This window comes from Argopecten irradians, chromosome 3 (genome assembly GCF_041381155.1).
Source record: "Argopecten irradians isolate NY chromosome 3, Ai_NY, whole genome shotgun sequence".
NCBI classification, from domain to species: Eukaryota; Metazoa; Mollusca; class Bivalvia; order Pectinida; family Pectinidae; genus Argopecten; species Argopecten irradians.
Window position 1 is genome coordinate 16,953,938 of NC_091136.1, and position 26,083 is coordinate 16,980,020.

The following is a 26,083-nucleotide window of genomic DNA, read 5'->3' on the forward strand; positions in this document are numbered from 1 at the left end:
CATATGAATCGATGGTATTCAAGCAAAGAGATCAACAATATCCCTATTGCCTGGTGGGAAACATTTTAAGATTAACATAATATATTACTTGTCCAGCGTTTCCAGGTGACCTGGTTCCATTGGCCATACTGGGACACCTAATGCATGTCACACAAATTATGAGAACCAGTGCTTAAATGTTAAACACATTCCAATTGATGAAATACAATACCACAAAGTTGTGTTTTAATAATGACTGCTTATACGATCGGTACACATGATTGCATTATGTAGTTTCAAGTTCAAGTTCAGGTTTTTCAACGACAAAATATTTGGCACACGACATGGTAACGTCTGTTATGAAATCTATATGGAACGCGAATAGAAGATAATTATTTTAAATAGCCCTAACTAGCCTCAATCACGATCATGTAATTTCGTGTGTACATTTGTAAGCATGTTCTACTTTCAACCCCAGAAATTTCAATATTTTTCCTGTGATTAAAAATAAATGTAATGAGTTAATGCAAAGTAGTGATCGTATGAGAAAGATTTTTGAAAACCATACAATTTTGCAAAGTAGAAGACAACCTAAAAATTTAAAACAAATGTTAACAAGTTCCAAGTTCAATAACTCTATTGCTGACCCCGTGGTGTCGAAATGTAAGACACCTTGATGCGGTACATGTCAAATTATTATTGAATGTAGTACATATATGTTTAAAAATGGCTTGCATTTTACTGTAAAAGCAAACATGAATTGCAAATCGAAGTGTGTGATATATGCTATAAAATGTTCTCGTTGTGGTGATTTTTACATCGGCCAAACTAGTAATGAACTTAGAACACGTATGACTGTTCATAGGCAACAAACATGAACGGATTATCTACGTAATTTGAATGTCAATAAGCATATACATGGTTGTGCAGGTGATCAATTTAATGTTATACCATTATATCAATTTCATTCTTCAGACACTGTTTTGTTGGAAAACAAAGAGAGTCAGCTTATAAAAATATTGAAACCAACTCTCAATATGCCATAATAGAAAATGGCACAACTTCATATTATTGTTTTGTAAACGTGTGTACCTTGTGACGTCACGCTATTTATGACGTCATTAATTTGTTCTTTGAAAAATAAACATATTCCTGAAGAGCCATCATGAAATGGTGAATGTACAAGAGGAAAGTCGTTGACTTTTATTTTTTATATATTCAACTCTACATGGACACGTACTTTTCTTGGTATATATATATATACAATGTACTTGTACATTTCGATCTAGAACAGTTACATATATGTATACTTCCCCTCGTTTCACTTTGTCAGTAACCATTATAAAGTAAAAAAAAAAAAAAAAAAGGGAAAAAAAATATACGAATAATATCGTATGATTTATTGAGCTATGGTTTGCGGACATGAGTACATATCGTTTGATTCAAAGACATCTACATTGAGTTGAGCTAAAATGATGAATAATTGTCATATAAAACCAGTATATAAAATACATCAATGCATATCAGAATTGTACACGGAGTAAAAAATAATTGCATACCAAAGTTATAGATAAATGTTAATTGTTAATTATAATTGCTTTAACGATAATGCTATTATGCATTAATCACAGCAATAGCCTATACATATGAAATATATTGCATTTACTTTATCATCTAAATTGAATAAAAAATCTATCGATCAGGCGATAAATTCATTAGGATATCTCCATGTGGTAATTGATCCTCATATCGTGACAGAATTCGTCTCAATAGGGAAAACTTTTAAAAAGTTCTTTTTCCATCGAACTGAGATCTCAGCAGAAATATAAAGGCGATTCTTTCTATTTGCATTTAATAGTTAGTGTCAGTTTAAATGTCTTTGTTGAATAGGCCCTTTTCACCTCGGGGATTTATACCCTGAAAGAAAAGGTGAAATATGATAGGATATTCGGCAGTATATTCGATCCCAAAATACCTATCTGACGTATATTTGTTCTTTTTGATAGGTGACCTAGATCATACGCAACATTCTGGCTTTGACCTTGGTTACATCGGTAACACAACGCGCACACACTCTGATCTGAAGCTCTTGAACCGTAAGGTTCATCGACACATTGAAAGAATTGAACTGAATTGATCGCTTGGCTTACCAACCTCGTCATTAACACCTCTGGATCTATTCAATTTTGCATTCACTTATGGCATACCTGCCAATCAGTTTTTGAACAAATATTCAAACAAAACATATTAAAAATATGAAGAATTGACATCATAAAATACCTGCTGCACATTATGTTATTCTAATTTTATTTGCAAAAACATTATATTTACCAACCCTTTGAAGCTATCTTATGAAATTCAAATTCAATTACTATAAAACTTTAATACATATGGCTTGTGCCAGAAATACCTGTTTCGAATATATTAAGATATACGAGTAAAAATAAATTTCTCAAACTGTATACTATTTCTAACAATGTTTCTACCTCTGTCAACTTCTACAAGAAGATTATGAGCTGACAGACATTTTTTATTTTCCACTAGTTATAAAAAATCTGAATATGCCATTTTTCTATTTTTCTAATGTCGTATTTTTGAAGTAAAAAAAAAAAAAAAAAAAATCATCCACCAGATATAATCTTTCAAACAGCAGTAAACAAAGCACTAGAATATTTGGATAACCCGGAGTTTCCTATCTGTCCCATGACCCGTGAGATTTAAATAGGTTTTAAGTTAAGAACACTTGTACTCTGTGTTTACGAATAAACACCCAGGTAAATATAGAGTCCTGACCATGCATATGGTATGTGATCCAGTGTCAAAGTATATGTGACTCGGGATGCAGTGGTGTGAAACAATTTAGTATCTACATAAATGTATAATTTGTATCTTAGCCCGCAAGGACCAAGATATATATTAAAAAATCCAAATCGGTGACATATTAATAGCCACCCCGCATACACATAATAGACCATGGGCTCGGAGGGTCCTACATGCACCCCCCACCTATGAAGAAATATATTTCTATACCCATATGACCCAAAAGTAGACGACAATTTAATTTCAAATTATTTAATGATCATATAACTTGTGAAGATTCATATCCTTATCTTGGTATATTGTTCAATTACAACGGCACATTTGTTAAAACAAAGAAAAAGTTAGCTGAACAGACAAAGAAAGCACTGTATGTATTGTATACTGAAATGAGAAACACCCCATTATCAATAGATTTACAATTGAAGTTATTTGACTCACTTGTATCTCCTATTTTTTGTATGCCTGTGCAAAAGCATGAAAGCATCACTGAGATAATTCATTTACAATTTTGTAAAAATATTCTTCATGTTCGAAACAGTACTCCCAATTTTATGGTTTATGGTGAACTTGGTAAATTTTCTTGAAAAATTGAAATTAAGGTACCGATGTTAATATTTTGTCACAAATTAATTACAGGGGGAGACAAACTTTCTAGTGTATTTTATCGCCTTACACTAAAAATGCAAGAAAACGGTATTACAGAATTAAAGTGGCTTGGACATATAAAATCACTCCTTAAAGATGCTCCACCGCTGACAAATGGTATTTTGTCACTATCAAAAACAGGAGCAGACGATTTAGTATTTTTCTTCAGTTACAAAAGTTACTTACTTTACACCATTACCACCATTGAAAAGTTGGTGTTTTTAGTTTTTCTTCAAGTTAAAAATACGAAAAATAATTGCATCCCGAAAAAAATCCGTGACACTATATTCTATATGGAATGAAGTACTTATTGCGCATGCACCAAAGGCGAAATAAATTATAATTATTTTATATAATTTTTTGTGTTAATAAGGCATATAAATACACGATTAAACACCAATTATTGTTCAAATGATGAATATCATTTATACTCTATCGGCGGTGAAGCATCTTTAAAGAAACATGTTTTAACAATATGTGGGTATTTCAAAATACATGTACGATGATTAGAGCTTTGTATAAAAGCTTGCTTAAACGGCGTTCGTGTGATCAATTTATTCAAAATTATGTTTCCACTGTTGAGACATCGTCTCGCGGACAATTTTACTCTACCCTGAAAAAGCAGTTTAAACTTGAACCATATTTAGTAAAGCTTGATTGCATAGAACGTGTTAATATTAGTAAATTTAGAATGTCGAATTCAAAATTTCCTATTGAAACTGGAAGATGGGCTGGTATACCACGTAATAACGGTATTTGTTTACTATGTAATAACGGTATTGGAGATGAATATTACTACTTATTTCAATGTAGTAGTATGATATGAAATCGAATATACCATAGTATAACTACTACATATATACATACATATATATATATATATATTCAATCTATTTGTTCTCTGTATAAAGTATTAAGCGTTCAAGTTCTATTAAGGTTGAAAGTATGAACTTAAGTAAAATTTAATATATTTAGTGGTTTTGTAATTTTATTACACTGCTATTTGCTATGCTAAAAGTCAATGATATGAGTTATTAAGTATACACTATTATCATATTAAAATATTGATATGGTTTCTTGCTTATATTATACAAACATACATAACTAACGATGGCAATATTCATTATACTCTGCAATGTACGTAAAATATTTCACACACGAATATATAAGCTTGAGTGTAGTACTATCAATTACCCTGTCTGTCATGTATATGTTTTGTATAAATTGACCTCTTGTGGCACACAAAGGTGTGCCCAGAGTGTATTAATAAAATCTGAAATCTGATCGCAAATCAAAATGTTACATTGTACATGTAACATTGCATAAGTTGGGATGAACATTCGGCTATGACGTAATCAATATGGCCAACATCTCGAATTTGACTAAACAGTGAAAAATAGTCATAACATTAAATATAGAGATTTCTACGCAGGAAATGAGAAAATAAGATTTTAAGCTTAAAAATGGTATTTTCTTAGCAAGTTTTTCATATTTGGCTTGACGCAGCAAAAAGTTTCCTAAAAACAATCTGTTATTCGTAAGTTATTTGACCTCTTATCAATCAGTAAAACAACAACAACAAAAATACATAGAGATGCAGAAGAGAATTATTGTTATGCTATCATTTGGGTTACAAAGCGTCACCTGGTGCGTATACTGGACATGATTGTTATTTTTTGAACTCCAAACCGCTGACACTACATGTACAGTTTCCTGGTGCATTATAATGTCATTAAATAGAACTTTGACTAATGACGATTTGTATGTATAAAATGAAAGTAAAGTTTTCTGAATATCTAGGTGGGATAAATCAGTTTCCTAACTTCAAAATGTTCTTACATTATCAATTTTCATGTTTGAATTGTTGTAGATTAGCAGCGTCTAAAAATGATTATTGCAGCACAACACTTACTGATAGCGTAACAAATGTAACCTAAGCTAAACCTGTATTTCCGTTGATGTCTTTTTAAAAATAATGAACACATCCATTGTTTATTTCCTATAAATAGCATAAGCAAAATATCAGATGAAATAACCAACTGTCATTTCCTTACGTTATACAAGGAAATAAACAATGAATGTGCTCATTCTATAAAACACACATCAAGTTTTGGAAACACCATGATATTAACGGAAACACAGGCTTACCCAAGTTTTAATTTGATGCCCTATTAGTTAGTGCTGTGCTGTAATAATTCATTTTTGGAAGCTATTGGTCTATAAAATTTTTAAATCTTTAAGTCCCAATTAGATATTCTGCCTACTTTAAATTCAAATTTGTTAAGATATAAATCGTAAATAGCCAATGGTATATTCAGGAAATTCTAAGACACCAGAAAACTGTAGTGTCAGCGATTTGGAAAAAAAATAACCCAAGTATGCCAAGTATACGCGCCCGGTGATTTTTTGTAAACCAAATGATGGCATAACAATAATTCTCTTTTTCGTCTCTAAATATTTTTGTTATTGTTGTTGTTTTACTAATAAAAGGTCAAATAACTGATTATGAATAATAATTTGCTGTTGGGAAACTTTTATGCTGCGTCAAGCCAAATGTGAAAATTTTTCTAAAAAGTTACATTTTTGAGCTTAAAATCCGAATTTTTCATTTCCTGCATAAAATCAATACATATAATGGATTATTTGATCCTGGTATGTATTTGTTGTTCTATTGTGGTAATTTTGATACCTCTTTGTTTAATTCGGTTGAAAAAAGACAATGTTATGACTATTTTTTAATGTTTAAAATTCGAGTCTGCCATCTTGATGACGTCATTACCGGAAATTCATCCCAAATTATGCAATGGTAACATTTTGATTTGTGGTCAGTGAGTCAAAAGGGTTGAGAAAAAAAATCTTGGTTCAGAGGTATGGGGGTTGCAATTATGGACCTTTCTTGAGGTCCATTGGTGTTATAGCACTTTGATAATATATACATGTAATAACCGAAGGCGTAGCACGAGGTCATTATTTTAGATTCTACCAATGCGTTATAAAACCATAAAAACCGAAAATTATATTTTTTCAAATCTCGTATTTTCTTAAGCAAAACAAAATTAATATGATTGTTAGGCATATTCATAACTCATGTACTAATATACTCATATACTAATGTATGACAACATCTATTTTCATTGAATTGCCCCCCTGTGAGTAATGCTTCAAAAATATTTGTACCTTCTTCGCCCATTATATTTACTTGGTCGTAAAAGGTGATAAAATTTCGGGGGGGGGGAGGGGGGAGGGGGTGTCCCTGACCGAGACCCGTTATCAGACCGCAACATGTCATTGTAGGCTGATTACGTGATACATGAACGTGCGTGTCCTATTTTCAAGGTTAACATACTCTATATAATTTGACCTTAAAGAATGACATGCTGTAAATTAGACATCAACATGTTTTAACGCTAGATCGTAACTATCGGCATACATAACACTTATCTGATCTGAATTGCCGTTGTCTTTATTCAACGTCAGTCATATGTATGATATCTGCAATCGCCCAGATATTCATTTATTGTTCTGTATGCATTCACAGCTGGGATCTATTACGACATAAGCATTATATATAGTTTGTATACTTGGACCTATCTCAGTGCCCATAGACCATATTTGGATGTTTTAGGTGTTTAGACCAAAGGCTGGAAAGTTAATAGGGCGTAGCGAACACTAACTGATCAAGTTGTGGGTCTTCACACAAATGGTTATCATGAACTAATTAATAAGAGTTTGGAATCTCGCGATAGGTGTATCTACACCTTATAAAGACAAACGAGTCTCATATTTTACCCAGTGACATGATAATTAATTGTTTGAACCCATTGAAGATTCTTCTAAAAGTTTTTGAGAATAAAAATCAGATCTACATTTTGTACATCTAAATGTATATCGAGCAAAAACGGTTTGTTTGTTTATTTTCTTTTTTTTTATCTAAAATCATGAAAGGTTAAGATTTATTTTTACTGCCATACACAATAAAGAACGTTTCAGTTTAAGAAGAAGAAGGAAAACCGGAGTACCCGAGAATAAACCCATCGATATACCACCTGTACCTGTCAAGGGTTTAAAGCTGGCAACCCAGATGTGGTACGGCAGGACTAGTGGTTTACTAGTATATCGAATACCTATTTCATTTACCGCAGTCCCTAGACTAATGAAACGGCTTTAAGAACCGTATGGGCAGTATTGTAGGTGCTGTAACTAATTTCCAGGTTCCTGTGCTTTTAAACGACGAAATCCTATAAAGTAGACTCAGGTAAATAGTATATAATTTGATACAGGATAGTCTAAGACGTTACCATGACAACAGTACGTCGTCGTGGTTTTTAATTGTCCATATCTCGTTAGCCCTCTGGATAGATATATATTGATTTCACGTGTTTATCGGATAACAAGCTGAGCTATGCTGTAACCAGTAAGATGTTTCGATCTGTTTTTCTCCATACCAATTCTGCAACTTTAATAGCATCTTTTTTCATAAAGTTCCATTTTTACCAAAAACAGACTTTCAATACAAAACGACCGAAAATTTATTAAAAAAATATTTTCACGAAAGAGCAATAAGCCTTCTTTGTAATAAATACGATCTTCACTTTGATTAAATGTCCGAGATCTGCCATTAAACCGACCTCACTCGAGTAAACGTATTGGGGATGATACGTCATGGAACCTACTCGTTAGTTTCTACAGCATGCTTAAGTAAGGTGTGCCATTGCAAAACTAATAAAGTTCCTGCCATTACAAGTAAACCCAACACGAATACATTGCAGTCTCTCAAAATACATCATGGTTTACCAAAATATACCGTAGTCTCCTAAAATAAACCATGGTCTCTCAAAATACACCACAGACTCCCAAAATATAACACAGTCTCTTAAAAGTATACCACAGTCTCCAAAAATACATCATAGACTCCCAAAATATACCACAGTCTATATCCTGTAAACCGTTAATCTCTTAGTCTACCCTAAACCCCTTATACTGTTCCTTCTATCTTCTACCCATTACACTCTATCTGTACCATCTTCCCTATGCACGGTTCCTAGTCTATCCTAAACCCCTTATACAGTTCCTTCTATCTTGTACCCGTAACACTCTACGCTGTACCATCTTCCATATACACTGTACCTAGTCTACCCTTAACCCCTCATACAGTTCCTTCTATCTTGTACCCGTAACACTCTACTCTGTACCGTCTACCCTAAACACTGTATCAAGTCTACCCTTAACCCCTTACACTGTTCCTCTTATTTGTACCTTGTACCTTGTACCATCTTCCCTATACACCGTACCCTTACCCAGAAACAAATACCTCTTATTTTGTACTTATTTCCCTCTAAGTCTTTACTGAATCTGTACCCTTCACCTTTTATCCTGTGTCTTGTCCTCCTACCCCTACCCTGTTTCGCCTACCCTGTGATCTGTGCCACCTGACCTGTACCCCTACTCCCTACTCCCTGCCCTTTATCCGTTATCCTTTTAGTCTATCCTGTACCCCCAACCCTGTACTCCTACTTACCCTCTTAGTCTATGATGTATTCCCACACAATTTACCTCATACCCTGTTCCTGTATCTCTATCGTAAACGTACCATGCAGCCTGTTTCGAAATCCTCTACCCTGTACCCCCATCGTCGGTGACCCACGGTTGATTGCACTACACCACGCTGCACTTTTCACCCGTTAAGTCACCGACGATGCTGAACCTCCTACCCTGTGGGGTTTAGGTGTTTGACACTTGTGTTCAACTAGCGTTCTACTTCTGGAACACAATAAACGAGCGGATAGGATGTCGAACATTCAACCACTTATTACTGTTACATGTACTTCAACCTTGCTACATGCTTCTATAATCTTTATTGTGTTTAGTAAAGAAAAAATTCGATGAGTAATTGTAAAATAACACACACACACACAAATAAATAAATGAAATAAACAAATAAATAAATGTTATATTAACCATGAAATAACTTCATTCTTAAACATGTTATGGGCGACAACGCAAAGGAAATTATTTTGTTCTTTTAACTCAGCGGAGTTAGCTCCCTTTTGCCATTTCACCCAATCATAGATTCCACGAAAAAATATACGTGTTGCTTTTATTGTTATCTATCAAACTTTCCATTACATACGACGTTTTTAAGGTAGTTGTCACTATGACTTTTTACATATGTTTATAGTGTACATTACTGAATATTTTTATAGAAAATATCCCCAAAACGACAGCTGTTCAGGTCATTATACCTCTGCAGATATAAAAACTTATGGTTTAGAATGTATCCAACATTAGGACGTCATATGTAAGGTGGGTATGTAGTTTTGCTTTAGTAGTTGGGGTTTTTTTTTTTGGGGGGGGGGGTTGATTTGTTTGATTTAAAGATGCTCCACCGCCGACAGAGCATAAATGATATTCATCATTCGAACAATAATTTGTGTTTAATCGTGTATATATATGCCTAATTAAAACAAAAGATAATATAAAATAATAGATTTCGCCGTTGGTGCATGCGCAATCAGTACTTCATTTCATATAGAATATAGTGCCACGGAATTTTTTCGGGATGCAATTAATTATTTTTCATATTTTTAAATTGAAATGGAATTAGAAGCTCAAGCTTTTCAAAGGTGGTAATGGTGTAAAGTAAGTTACGTTTGCAACAGAAGAAAAATACTAAATCGTCTGCTCCTGTTTTTGATAGTGAAAAAAATACCATTTGTCAGCGGTGGAGCATCTTTAAGCATAATATTTAGTTTAAACTTTCCTCACAATTGATTAAGTAAAACTAGTATTATCTCAACTCATTACATTTTAGGGAAGCGTTCCATCCGAAATATTTTCAAAAAATTATTGTCATTTTTTATTAGTTACACAATTTTGCAGTCGAAAATGATAATAACATCGTTGTAATTTTACTTCATTTTACCAAGATTTTGCTTCCATGTATGATTTCATTATTGGCAGCGAATTCAACACATTTAAGGAAAATGGTGTACCTGAAATGGGAGGATTATCTTCTGATACTTGTAAGTGTGGTACTGTCCCTCGGCACGGGGTTGTTTCAAACTCTGAGGGGCAAAAAAGACAAAACAGTTACAAAATACATCATGGGCAACGGCAAGATGGCTATACTTCCAGTCGCATTGTCAATGCTGGTGTCCTACCATTCTGGGATATTGATGCTCGGATACACTGCCGAAGTATATCTTTACGGAATGCAAATTACCATGATGTTAGTAGGAAATATCATTGGTGATTTGGTTAGCTTATATCTTTTTGTACCACATCTGAGTAGAATGGAAATGAATAGTATTTTTCAGGTAAGTGGTATTATACCTTCACTGCTTTAGTTACATGGACATATTACTATTTGTTTACTTAAATCATGTCAGTGTTTTTATGTGTCTAACTTTTCATGCATTTGATTTAAGCAATAATTAGGATGTAAAAAATAATAATTGATGTCGCTATTTTTTAATTTCATCGTTGTATGCAAATATACGTGGATTCTCACAAACGTTTGCGAACAAAATTGATTTCATACACGGATGAAATTAAAAAAAAACCCAGTGACATCAATACTTGTGATTACTTTTACAGACAACTTAATAAAATTAAATACGTTTCCACGTACGATTCCATCGATTTTCTTGAGCTTTGTGTAGTAAGTTACTCAGATATATAACAGGACATATCTTATTTTAGGTTTCTGTTACATTGTACACCCATATTTGATACAGAAAAATGTAATTAAGAACCAGTTACTTAAACTTGTTTAAATTTATTTTACAAGGGAAATACAAATAAAAAAATGTTTTCGAGAGGACAAATAAACGCAAATATAAGTGAATAACTCTTTAAATGACACCCGTCTTCACAATTACAGTTCCTGGAGATGAGATATGGTTCCCGTGGTATCCGGATATTCGGAACAATTCTCAGTATCATCATCATGGTATATAAGTTATATTTCACTGTTACGCTAATATGTACATTCCCCTTATTCTTGTAAGAAAGAGATACATATTATTTATCCTCAATATTCCACGAGTTACTAGCACTGTCGCAATATTCACTCCTGGACTACAGTATATCATAACAAAACTAAAGACAGCTTCTAAGAAAAAACTTACCACTCGCAGGTCTGTAGAGACTTCGTTTGACGATTACAGAGTGACGTGAAATTTCAGAGTCATAAAATGTACCGTTATATATCAAAGGGTCAAACTACCTGTCTCAGCTGAAGTCGCAAACGGCCTTCAGTTTTGTTATGACATATTGTAGGTATGGATATGACAACAATGTAGTAACCTCTGGAAGATCGAATATGATACATTACAGCGAAACTTAAAATAGTGGATATTAACTACATTAATTGTATATTAAAGTATAGATAAGCAAAAATATAAATATGCAAATCTTTGAACATTGATAATGGATATTTACCCGGTATAAACCGTCAATGCACTCAAAGGTGTTTTCTTTTCAACACATGCAATCACTTAAACAAAATATAAACTCATTTAAGAAATACAACGGATGGTCTTATTTAGCACGTGGAATTAATACAAAAACATGCAAGCATACATTTCATTCTTTTAAGCGACGATACATAATTGTTGAACTAGATGGACGACTGTACAAGAGTTTCATATGTGACTATTCCGTCTTTGCATATTACAGAGTTAGCTCCCTTGTGGGAAGGTATCGATTGTTACGTCATTATTTTGTGAGCGCAATTCACGTCGTTTTCTCCGAAACGTATGACGTTACGCTCGTAAACACATGACGTCACAATCAATACCTACCCCCAAGTGCAGATAACTCTGTAATATGCAAATTCGGAATATATCTATCATAATATTTAGAGTCGTTGTCTTTATCTCTTTGTAATCAATTTCTTTCCAGGCCAATTACAACGGGACAGTGCTAGCTATGCCAGCGGCTGCTTTGAAAGCAGGTATTGTATGCTAACATTGTCATTTTGAATCTATATTTATCTTGAGCATAAATATTTTCAAAACCAGATAACGTTTCATATTGTATTGTAATTCATATACGAAAATATAGTTTTAGCTAATCAATAATACTAATACTAAATGAGCATTGTTTTCTGTCACTTTTGTAGCATTTCAAATCTTCAAAAGCAGGTGATAGTTCCAGGCTATTGCTATGATAATATGATATTTACATTTCCTTGTCACTTCTACTATATAAACTAACCAAGGCAAAGTGAAGTATATGACGGTATAACTGACACCCAAAACGTGACCATTATGACGTCACTAATGTTGATGTGGTGACGTCAACTGATCACCGTCAAAATGGCTGTTCCTTCTTGTGGATGAAATCGTCGTTGATAAACGGTTTTCCTGGTCTAGCTTAAACAATGTTAATGCAGAGACCCTAAAATGAGTTGATAATGTAAATATAAGCATTAAACTATCTTCCTATGGCATCTATGGTCTATATAGATACCAGAGCTTTGCAGACAATCATCCCATAATGCGCTAGCGTGCATTATGAAGATTGTCTGCAAACTTCTGGCATCTATATAGACGATTGATATCACAGGAAGATAGTTTAATGTTTAAATACGAAACATGTTTTATACATGTATTGTTTGTCAAGTATTTACCACTTCACGACATGTGTTGTGTCAAACAGATTCAATGTTTTGTTGTTATAAAACACACACAAGTTAACAAATTCTTAACCTTAACTTACACAATATGTCTATGTGTTCATTACAGAATGAAATTTCAAACTAACAAAAAAAATCATTTCATTGTGACGTATAAGTTTTAAAGGAATTATTTTTTTTTCCAGCAACGACTATAAGCGAATGTTTATATATGATACATGACTAGATACTTGAATCTGAACATATAAGTACCTCATTCTGGTTCTTAACCAATCTAATGGGACATAGTATTGATACAAATTGAACGTGTGAAAATACAACTTGTTACGGTCTCTACATAAATACAGTACAGTATAACCGGTCCTTGTCATTTTCCTTCTTAATGTTTAATAATTAAAATTATCGTATAGTCCGTAAACCTGGATATACCGGCCAAATATACGGGTCCCGTTGACATATTGATTGGACAAGTTACACTATACAAATGTATGTATAATGTCGAATACACAAATATGGTGTATGTCTAACATATCTATTGCCTTATATTGTGAAAACATCATCCCAGTATAAAAACCCGGCTACATGTTATTTCGTTCAGATTTACATAGACTTTATACATGTAATAACATTACATTGTTGTTGTAAAAAGTTTTAATGACTTGACATATATAATACATATTTTATATTGAGATCATTTGACAGTTAAGATCTTTATTTAGCTGGTGGCAGATGTAGATATATAATAGTATAATAAAACGCGGTATATTGAGTCGTTGGATCATAAAAACACACTCCAGTATATGTGCAATATATATAAATTATATTCTTTACCAAATGTTGGATCATTAAAACATACTCTAATGAAACACAATCATATGGTGCACTCCAGTGAAGCATATGGTCAATATCTGTATTTCTCTTACAATAAATATCTATAACACCCCTTATATGTTTTCTACTCCTGTCACGGGTGTTATATATTGTTGCTATTAAATAGAAAAATGATATGTTCTCATGCTGTAGTCTGGTCTTTCTGGTATTCAGTAAATGAAAAGTTCCATACTAAATGAGCCAGAATGTTCATACCGACAAATTACCAAGAGCGTTTGTATTGTTACGCATCATTGATAACATTTGAAATTAATAAACCAACAATGCATTCTGTTTAAAGATGCTCTACCACTGACAAATGGTATCTTTTCACTATTAAAAACAGGAGCAGACGATTTAGTATTTTTCTTCAGTTACCAAAATAACTTACTTTACACCGTTACCACCATTGAAAAGTTTGAGCTTCTAATTTTACTTCAAGTCAAAAATATGAAAAATAATTAATTGCATCCCGAAAAAAATCCGTACCACTATATCCTATATGGAATGAAGTACTGAATGCGCATGCACCAAAGGCAAAATAAATTATTTTATATTTTTGTTTTGTTTTGTTAATAAGACTATTATATACACGATTAAACACCAATTATTGTTCAAATGATGAATATAATTTATGCTCTGTCGGCGGTGGAGCATCTTTAAAATATATGTGTTCTATGCAGTGTAATTAGACATTTTTACGTGACTGCTTAGACCATGTATGGTTCTATATAACATATATCACAGAAACAGTAATATTGTTGTGAAGTACGTGACGAATCGTGGCTCTACGATAACGTTAGGTTGCAAACTCGTTCCGAAGGTGAAGAACAGAAGTACTTTAATTTCTTATCCCGGCAGTTTGATTTCCTACTTCGTATATATGTTACAGACTTGATTTCACTCTGACTACTTAGTACCGAACTCTTTCGCCAAACAGCACATAAACATTGTACTTTCAACTTCATATTCACTAGATTATTAAGTTTTGTTACTAATGTTTATAATGTTAAACCCTGTAAAACTCAAGAAGAAACAACAGTTGTTTTAACCATATATTGTACTATCCTTGATCTCTACGAGCTACCTTTACTTTCGTCAAATCCATTCCTGAGCTATGTCCTAACGAAAGGGGACGGCTCTGTGTAATACATTTAGTTCTTCTCAAAGGTTGCTAAAATAAAGATACATTGAGTTGGCTTTGAAGCTTGGAGTCGCTAGTTTGCATTTTTCAATAAAGTCTATGTGGCTTGTGCTTGTAACGTTTTCTCTTAGAATTACGTTTTTTCATTATTGCTTTATACCATATTCTAGGGATCGACACAACGACAGTGATAGTAACATTGGAGATGCGATGATGTTATGGCGAATACAACCTGAATTCATTATCATATATAATGATTCATTATGACATTAAAAAAAATTGTAAGTTCTAATCCATCTATAGGTATGATATTTCAGCGTTATTTATTACAATAATCATATCACGTATTTCTTCGTCTTGTTTAGACTATTTTATATTATTTTAACTCATCACATTAACAATACAGCGTATTTTCTTGTGTTGTAGTGGCTGGAATCGATATCTGGATGTCCATAGTGGGTCTTATGAGTGTTGTTCTGGTTTACACCTTGATTGTAAGTATAAGTTTACCATTTACCATCATAAAATACAATGTAGTAATAAAAATACTATATTGTATTGTATATGTTACGATGTTTGCTCCGAACATTGAATGGAATCACGTGTGTGTTTGTGTGTGTGTGAGCACGTGGCGTGCCAAATACTGCCTGGCAGGCAATCGGTTAATACTGAAATTTACAGTGCAAGTTTATAGTTGGATATAATAGGGTAATAGACAGATAATCGTATTCGTCCTTTTCCCTATTTGTTACTCATTCCGTATGTTAAATCAGTTGTATAGTATAATAAAGTATAAATTTAACGACGAGTTTAAAATTCAAAGTAAAAAAGAAGAAGCGTATGCGTACTTGCGTTTTATTCTACGCAATCGCACTTCTTCATTTTTTCATTGTTCTGAATTGTTTCTGAGTAAAAATCAAATGTGTTGGCGAAGAAAGCAAATTAGGCCAAAAAACGTAGAAACGTATATTCAACATATTCGCGAATACAATTAATTTATTCACAATCAAATTCTGTTCAATTCATTAACGTGTTGTAATTATGATATGTATGTTTAAAACACGAAATTACGCAAAAATGTGTATAACGCCAAAGTGAAGTGATTTACAGTTAAATGTACCCTTTTACTTGCAGGGTGGATTCACAGCTGTTATATGGACAGACGTGCTACAGTCCCTTCTTATGTTTGGGGGCATATTAGCTGTTATCATTAAGGTGAAGGTCCTTTTAGATGAAATATGTTTATTTCATCAATTGTTATATACAAAGGAACCCGTTTATATTGAAGTTCATTGGTGATGGGGAAAAACTCTTCAATATAACCAAGCAGAAAGACAATAGATATGTGTGTTCAGGGATAATAATCTAAAACAGCATTTCAGTATAACCTATTTCAAATTAAGAGGCTTCCATTGTATGAGCACGAGCAAATGCGAAATCAATGACGATATATTATAACATAAACATAACATTTACTAATTTTATATCGATTGCAAAATAGGTTAAACAAATTATACAAAGTACGTTTAATGATCCAGAAGGCTCAAGAAGTCATAGATTAGGATGAAACCGAAGTGCCCAGAGAAAACTCATTTACAAGTGATTGGGCAGGTGACCTATGACCTTTAAACCTCATATCGGAAGGTGAACCCCGAGTGAAAGGCAAATAGTCTAATACAATGTACTTTCATGTTGTTGTTGTTATTGTTTTTTTGTGGTGATTATAATGATGATAAGGATGATGTTCGATATGACTTAATGTGTATATCAATTCCTCATCAGGGTACCATAGATGCTGGAGGACTTTCAGAAACCTGGCGGACAGTATACGACCAAGGACGAGTGAACTTGATAATGTAGGTTAATTTATACTTTTGAATGTAAAATCACATGGAATCATTTTTACACAATATCATAATACACAGTCTCACTTGACTTATATACTCAATTCTGTATTAAGACCGCCAGCTTAATACGACCACTTTCTCATGATCTCAAATGGTCAATTGCAACACAATACAACCTGTATATAAAGACCAGTTTTTCTTTGTGCAGTAGGTTTTTTAGACATGTTTGACTGTACTGTTGTGTGGTGTCATATTTCTAGCGCATTTCCTTATGTAAACGCATGAAGCATGCATTCAGTGTACCTAGTGAAAAAGTAGTAAGTGGTAAAACCGAAAATTGCTTTTAATTCATTGACCTTATTTATTTCATTAATTTTCGCAAAATAACATTACGCCTTTTCCATTACGTGTTATGAAATTAAAATCATTTTTATAAAATTCTACATTCCTCTGGCACATACATCGCATAAATATTGTGCGTGACCAAGCAATGACTTAAAATGATTTAAATGCATTGATTTCTTCCGATATTTAGATTTGACGTAGATCCGACTAGACGACAGGCTTTCTGGAGCCTTATAATTGGAGGTTTTACGTCATCTCTGCTGTCGCCATTCCTACAGACCACGTACCTCAGGATCAAGGCTAATCCTACCGCAAAGGCAAGACGAAAGTAAGCTAACGATCGCAACTTCGAGAAGAGTTGTCTTCTCTTGTATTAAGATATACATCTTTATACAGTATACGTTATCTCAAAATAGCATTCATTTCATGTGAGATTTTATGAAACGAGTCTTAGATTTTTTCATATTTAAATCAAAGCGAGATGATTTTTACAAAATTTCATGTGAAATGAGCACTCCTTTAAGATATCTTATATCATATAGCTACAACATTCTACATTTCGAAGAATCTCAACATCAAGATGTGTTGCAATATTCTAACGGAGACCGTCATGTTGTAATGACGTCCACGAATCCTGACATCACGTCTTTGTTTGCTAACATGAAGTCATGACGTCACAATGAATATGCAGCCAGTGAAAATCGCTACAAGTAATGTTACATCATATGCAAACATATTGCATGGCCGAAATGAATGGATATCAGCCGTATTATGTGATAAAAGGTGTAACGTCATGTTCTGACGTGTCTTTGAGGATAAACTCATATGTTTTCCGTTCAAATCTGCTCCCACCAATAATAATTTTTCATGATTAACTTGAACAGCTGAAAGTTTGGGGCTCAAGATATTTATATATTTTTATCATGAAATTAATGAAATAATTCAATACATCATGACCTTGCGGCTGTCCTTAAATAAAAGAAAATAACACAATACCAAATAATCTAGATTTGAAAAAAACATGACTATAGATTACAAACGATAACATTATTTTCTTTTATGGAATTATAAACTAAATTTTCAAGCTGATGAAAATTCACGTTACACGTATAATTCAATAATTCAAAACAAACGGATCGGTTTTTTTATTTGTGTCTATTTGTATTTTTTTTATCATTTGACTTTCAGAATGTATCTACTCTCATCATTCCTATCAGTTTCAATGCGTTTTTTGGCTGGTGTTTGTGGTGCCGTCATGTTTGCCTATTTCTTCAACAAGGGATGCGATCCTCTGGTTTCTAAACGTCTAGACAATCCAAACCAGGTAGGACTGCCTGCAGTACAGATGAATTTTAATTTAAATAATTTTGAGTCATTAATTTGCAAATATGTGATGCTCTTCAAACATTTTGAATTTTGATGATATTAATTTATTTTACACATATGACTACCATGCAATATACTAATAAATAGTCGTAAAATCTATTATAAACAATCATTAGTGTGTATTCATATAAATATATGGCCATGGTAATTAGTCTAATTATGATAAAAACGTGTAAAAATCTAATGTATGAACATAGGAACTTAAAAAAATACGTAAATATATTTGTTAATATCTTGTTCCAAATACTGTATTATTTCAGAGTCATCTTAGTTAATTTACATGATACAAATTACCTAAAATAAGTCAAGAAAGACAATTACTACTACAAACATTCTTTGCAACTTCTAGAATGATTTTACATGTAAAAGGTTTATGTTCATAAATAACAAAAACACCTTGCTTGCAAATTAAATATTCACCTATTATTCTACCTTTTATTTCATTTTTACAATTTAATTGTTAACAAATTATTATTCATGAAGTTTTATTATATTCAACAGATGATGCCTGCTATGGTAATAGAAATATTCCAGGAATATCCGGGTTTACCTGGACTGTTTATGGCAGCACTGTTCTGTGCTTCTCTCAGGTAAAATGCATTTCCCATGTTAGGAATGAAGTATAAGAAAACCGGCGATAAATTTGTTTTCCTTCTTAGGGAGCCGTCTATCCGTTCCTTTTCTTTTGTAAAATTGCAATGGAATTGAAGTAGAGAAATGTTCTCAAATAAATATGAGGTAGATTCCACATGACATTTACATCTACTGTGTAATGTTATTTTGGAACCGGATTCAAAATGGCCGCCAACTTTATAATTAAATAACAATACAAATGTTTTGTTTTGATTAGCATTGTCTTATTGAATTGATGAATGGATTTATTGATAAGGAGCTAAGAAAAGACAATGAAATTAGCATGCTTTTAATTGATGATATGCTCGTGATATAAACGAAGCGTTATTAATGGTAGAGTCTGACACCCTAGTAGATCACTTATTTACAGGGGCTCTTTCTGACGTGGCAGGATTTTTAGACTAGTTTTTAAGGATTTATTTTTCATCTATATTTAGACGAATTACAAACTAGTTCACAAAAGCCAATAACTACAGACAATATAAATAGTTAAACTTCGATATTATCTTCTCTCGAGATTCCTATGTTTTTTTAATCAATCAACAGGTTGACTTTTTACTTGGTGAAGTTGCATCATATTGATTCCCAGCACTTTTTTCTCAGTTCTGACCTATATTGTATAATGTTAAATGCCCAACATATTCCCTCAGTTCTGACATTCGTTTAGTTCAAGCAGCTACCAACTTGTGTTATACTTATTTTTCCAGCAACCTCCCCACAGTTCTGACCTTTACTGAGTTTAACGTTAAGTTCAAGCGATTTATTTATATTATGCTATTTTTTCCAGCACGCTCTCCTCTGTACTGAGTGGAATGATGTCATTACTTTGGGAAGACATTATTAAACCTTACACAAAACCGATGTCTGAACGACGTGGAATTATGATTAACCAAATATCAGGTATGATTGATATCAATTTGTTTTTATTACAAGAAACTCATATGGCAAAACAAAATTAGTATCTAATCTTGAATATCATTATCTTGCTTTAATTGCTTTACTATTTTGAAAATAAATAGGATTTCACCCAACACAAACATAAAATGATAAACCCATTTCCATGATAGCTTCACGTTTGTGATATTTTTATTTCAGTAAATTTACATGGTTTGTCAAAACAGTGTAGTAGCATGATGATTAGTGTTATTCATATACATTGTACATTGGCTTTGAATAAGGTATACAACCAAATGAATCCACTTTTTTGAGGCATTTCACGTGTATATTAAGGTTAAAGGTCAAATATATAAGAATATGCTGATGAGACATTTTTTTTCTTAAACACTGTACTGATATGAGATATGTTATAATTAGGAGATTTTAGCCTTCACGCATAGGCATTTATCGAAAAAGATATATCGTAAACATGCTTATGTGACCTTTAATAACCTTTAATATTATCCGAAACATTTTAGAAAGGTAGCTCTTCGCCAATTCACTTAAAACATCATTTTTGAATGCTTTTAATTAATGATATTATTGCGTAATGAATTGTATAAAATCATGGTCGTGAAAACATAATATTGTGGTGAACAAATAACCCATGCTTAATTATATTCCACTTATGTGAAATGATAAGAAGTACATTTCTTATATTCTATTCATAGAGAATCGTGATACTTTGATTGTTTGTACGAATATCATTATGTTCCAATGTTAAACTTCAGCTCGAATCTGAAATTGTATAACGCTAATGTCACAATCATAATAATATTTCTTTTTGTGAAAATAACAATTTGTAAAAAATCTTGTTTTAGGGTTAGCATTTGGAGTGGTCGGGATCGGAGTAGCGTTCCTCGTATCAAATATACAGGGACCAGTGATCCAGGTTAGACATGATTTCAATGTAATAATATAACTATAAGAAAGCGAAAATATATCGATATTCATAATCATAAACTAAGGTAAAGCTTTAGGTGGAAATGATTTCTTCAAATCAAATTTTAAAAAATGTAAACGTATAAGCATGGGTTAAACTGTTAAAACTTTGCGTATATTGAATTATTTTTCCTGATTATAACATACATTTTATTTTTATGAAAAACTTTCGATGGTTTGACAAGTGCAAATTTCTGTCTTAATCCGAAAAAATGTGTAAAATGAGCAAGCTAGAGTAGCTTCAGTTTTATTATGAGAAACCATTTGTTTCATTTTATTTATGATATTCACGAGATTAACGAAGGCTTCTTTCAATGCATATGCCAATTTTTGAAGAAATGCAGTCTTTGGTGTGGTTTACACATAATGTTGAAAATATAGAGTCTGTCACTTAGCTGGTTTTTTTATATAGAATACCTAGCACATGGATAATTCATCCTCAATATTCCACAGTGTGCCCTATATTAACTGATTTGATTTGATGATTTAAATGAGTGACTAAATTATCCTGTCTAAAATCATACGATAGTACATTCCGGAGATCCATAGTCCTATTGTAGAGACAACGTGTCATTTTTTTATTACAATTAAACCTGTCTTTAAAGACAACACAAGTGAATAAAGAAAACTAAATCAATCGACTTCGTACTTGTAACCAAATAGTCTTTATAGACAGGAATCATTGTTTTGCAATTGATCATTATGAAGTGTAAGAAAGTGATCCTATCAAACAGGTGGTCTTTATATAGAGGTGGTCGCTAAGGGCAGGTTACACTGTTTTACAGATCATGACCACGTTGAATGCCTGCGGTACCGGTGCAATTATGGGTATCTTTGTCCTTGGGTTGCTGGTCCCCTGGGCTAACAAACAAGTAAGTAACTGTCAATGCTGTTCATTGCCAATCGGAGAGAAAAGGAAATAATATATCACTTTGTATTACTTCCATATCCCTTTGCTATTATTATTAAAAAACCCACAAAGAAACAAACAAAACAAAACACACACACACAATAATATCCTTAATCTAAATTTCCTGGGTTTTTTTTATTGATAATGCAATTTTCTCATTAATATTTTGCATTAGATTATTGGACATGCATATTGTAAAAAATATTTTAATTCAAATTATAATATGAGTAAATGATTTAATCATTTTTAAATAAAAAGGTTATCATGCTATAAAGAATATGTTCGTAAACTTTAGTAGGAACCCGCAGTTCTCAGTATATCTGGCTCTTCTAAAAGACCATTTGCTTTTTCATCAGCCTTAGTAGTTGTCTAAACAGTTAAATTACAGATAATCTTATAGCGTTTACTCTATGTAAGACAAGAAATTTATGTTTACATCTTTAAACTGGCAAAAGCCAGATTAAATCACCGATGGTTTCCTAGAAATACATGACAAAACGGCGATGACCGAGTTCTCCGGGTACCCCGGCGTTCCGCAACCAACAAAACTGGCACATTCTTAAATATGTTCCACCGCCGACAGAGCATAAATGATATTCATCATTTGAACAATTATTGGTGTTTAATCGTGTATTTATATGACTAATTAATACAAAAAAATAACATAAAATAATTCATTTCGCCTTTGGTGCATTCTCAATCATTATTTCATTCTATATAAGTATAGTGCAAAATATTTTTTTCGGGATGCAATCAATTATTTTTCATATTTTTAACTTAAAGCGAAAGTAGAAGCTTTAACTTGTCAACGGTGGTAATGGTGTAAAGTAAGTACCTTTTGTAACTGAAGAAATAGACACAATCGTCTGCTCCTGTTTTTGATAGTGAAAAAATACCATTTGTCAGCGGTGGAGCATCTTTAAATAACCCTGACTGTTAATAAAAAATTTAATTAATAAAACCAAATCAAAACCAACATTGATTTTCCCTTCTATCATTCACAGGGAGCGATGGTCGGCGGTATGGCCAGCGTGTTAGTTGTAGCTTGGATCACGATTGGTAAAATGACTTCGTCAGGAACAAGGAAGAACCCTACATTAGAACTAGCTCCTATAGACAATTGTCCTTCATCATCTAACGTTTCCTACACCTTTCTGTACAACGTCAACATTACGTCCACATCACTTTATGACGTCAAGACTGCAATACCAGAGGAAATCCCCACCAATGGGCCGTAAGTAATTAAAAAAGAATTGTTTTCAAATGCTCTAAGAAATAAATGTGGTTACCTTTCATATGCATATTCTTTATGTTCAAAATGGATATTGGGGCAGTCGAATATTACAAATGTACCAAGGTAACGCTTTTAAATAAAAAAATCCTTTATAAACGCCGATTACTCTTTGACTATATCTTTAATTTCAGAATATTTTCATTGTAATATTACATTATGACTATATGTTTGATAAGCACAGTGATTTCCTAGTCTTATTTTGGAGAACTTTCTGAAGAGGTGGGTAACTACATATTCATATGGATATTTAGTTATCATTACATATCTCCATTTTCTCTGATACTGTTTTATCGAGTATCTCCCTTTATTTGTTGTTGCCTTCTTTCTGTTTTGTGTATTTACAGGTATGGTCTAGATGTTCTCTATTCTCTCTCCTATCATTACCTGGAAACTATTGGTATTGTCATTGTTCTAGTGGTCGGAGCTGTTGTCAGTCGTTTGACGGGAGGAAATGCAGGTAATGCTTCTAAATTATCGATACTATACAGCCTTGTTGATTGGACTAATTTCCATAATGCGTGTGTTAAACGTAAGGATAAAGTTTTGAACGTCGCCATTAGCATTCTTCCCGTGTTGCTAACTATGTATAAAAGCTGCACCATCAAAGATTGTAATATTAATGTTCAGAAAGTATCTACGCAAAACAGCATAATTCGTTTTCACCGTTTTAAAGCTTAAAAATTATTGTACTTTTAATAGATGTACTTAAAAAAATTCAGCGGTATTGTTTAGTGCTTTAGTCTGCAACTGACAAATCTGCATTTCTTTACCAACCGATAGTCAATGTAAATGTCAATTGCGGATACATCACACAAACCTAAAGTGCTGTATACATCAATCAAATTTGGATCCATGTCGCTTTGTCGGATTGACAGTTGAAAAACTTAAACATTTATGTAGCATTTACACTTTTGTGTTTGTTAGAGTAAAATGATAACATTTTTACTTACATGATTTCAATGTCAATGTTTTATCAAATATATTTACAGTAAAACACGGTTATAACGAACATCTGGGAACCATCGAAATAACTTCGTGATATGCATGTAGTTCGTTATACTCATATTACAGACTTGTTATGGGGACCGTGAAGGGGAATGAAAATCACTACTGTTATAACCATGAATTTCTTGTAACTGTGAAAATGTTACAATACATAATATCCAATTCGTTAGTAACGAGAAACAAACAACCCGTGTGATGAATTATATCTTATTATGTATTCATATCTTGTTTTACTCAATCAGACCAGGAAGTCAATCCGGAAGTCCTCGTGCTCGTCTCTGAGCGCCTCTGTTGTTGTATCCCGAGTATAGTGAAAGAGTGATTTTATAATGTGAATTACCAAAACCCAAACAACGCGAAGAACGCAAACAATCCACAGGTAAATATTGCTAGTATTACTGAAGCAAACACATTGATTTATTTTGTTTTATTGCATGGTTTGTTGGTTGGTCTCATATATGTCCTTAAGAATGGACTCCCATGTATGTGGCATGTTTCGTGTATGAAGGGAGTGCATGCTTGAAGACACTACAGATTTCTCTATTTGTCATTATTTCTTATGATGAACATATAGACTATCCATTTCGACTAACATGACTGATGAATTGTACATTTTAGTTCACTTATTATTATGTGTATATATGTATGAATATGAATTTCATATAAGTTGATTATTTCCTAATTTTGTATCGAATAACTTACCTGTTGCCCAGTTCATTCCTGCTGTGTTCGTATTTAACATGTATAAACTGTTAATTACAGCCCTTGTAAACATCATATCATCATGTTCAAGACATCCTAGGCGGAACAGTCTCATTAGCATCAAACCATCATCAAAGCATCAGGCGTGTTTGATCAATACAACTAATTCAACGAGGATAAACATACAAACAACACTGCCAGATTTATTTTAAAGTTTTAAAAGTATTTTTTAGTAAATGTTTAAATAAATATTCCAGGGTAGATGTTACTAACATAATTTGCCTATTGTACGATGCTCTCATCAAGCTCCGATACTACGCTATCCTCGTCTCTTGTAGTTATATATATACTACATCATCACTCATTGTTATCTTTAGATACGACGCCTTCCTCCATCGCTATTTATGTTACCATGACAAAATTCATCGTTGTGAGATTTCCCGCCATTTTGTACTCCCAAATTATGAAAGACATGACGTCAGCAAGCATAATTCTAATTTATGATTATTTTAATCGTCTTTTGCTTGATGTTTGCATCACGATTGTATACAGTTTAAACCAATCCATCCAAGCTCCAGATTGACATCTTCAAAAACACGCAAATAGCACCATATATAAAGCGTGGTTTCTAGTTTGACTAACTTTTCTAAATGATTCGCCACATAATAATAACCTTATATATATATACATTATGAATGAGTTCATCTGTCACACTCACTAAGTTCTTACGGACCAATTGTTATGAAAATAACAACCATTTGTGACTGTCAATCCTTTCATTATCAAGCAACTGTGTACTCGTATTATTGAGGCGTTCCCGACTTTATGCCTTATGTTTTCATAAGAAATATGTTATTCACCATATACATGGAAGAAAGTGTTAGAAGTGCTCCATGCCAGCAGTACAATCCATGGTCAACTCGTGGTCTTTTGTTTCATATATATCGAGTGATTCGTGTTGTAATTATGTGCGACATTAAACACA

The 26,083-nt window shown here is 32.8% G+C and overlaps 1 protein-coding gene and 1 long non-coding RNA gene across 2 annotated transcripts; both read left to right on the forward strand.

Moving 5' to 3' along the window:
* The first annotated feature begins 10,427 nt into the window (after window positions 1-10,427).
* LOC138319507 (sodium-coupled monocarboxylate transporter 1-like) lies at window positions 10,428-21,167 on the forward strand. The gene is made up of 11 exons (XM_069262662.1): window positions 10,428-10,760; window positions 11,327-11,395; window positions 12,349-12,400; window positions 15,525-15,592; window positions 16,233-16,313; window positions 16,881-16,954; window positions 17,481-17,618; window positions 18,479-18,614; window positions 19,178-19,266; window positions 20,097-20,209; window positions 21,067-21,167. Exons 1-11 carry the CDS (start codon window positions 10,428-10,430, stop codon window positions 21,165-21,167), a joined length of 1,254 nt encoding a protein of 417 aa, XP_069118763.1.
* Window positions 21,168-23,125: 1,958 nt separating this feature from the next.
* On the forward strand, window positions 23,126-26,003 carry LOC138317687 (uncharacterized). Its single transcript, XR_011207789.1, has 3 exons — window positions 23,126-23,331; window positions 24,639-24,775; window positions 25,159-26,003. It is a non-coding gene; the product is annotated as an uncharacterized lncRNA (long non-coding RNA).
* The last annotated feature ends 80 nt before the right edge of the window (window positions 26,004-26,083 follow it).

Excerpts from the sequence above, each read along its gene's own strand:
- LOC138319507 (XM_069262662.1), top strand. The coding sequence starts at position 10,428 with ATGGTGTACCTGAAATGGGAGGATTATCTTCTGATACTTGTAAGTGTG. Across the intron at positions 12,401-15,524 it reads AGCGGCTGCTTTGAAAGCAG|TGGCTGGAATCGATATCTGG; the intron begins GTATTGTATGCT and ends CTTGTGTTGTAG. Across the intron at positions 15,593-16,232 it reads TTCTGGTTTACACCTTGATT|GGTGGATTCACAGCTGTTAT; the intron begins GTAAGTATAAGT and ends TTTTACTTGCAG.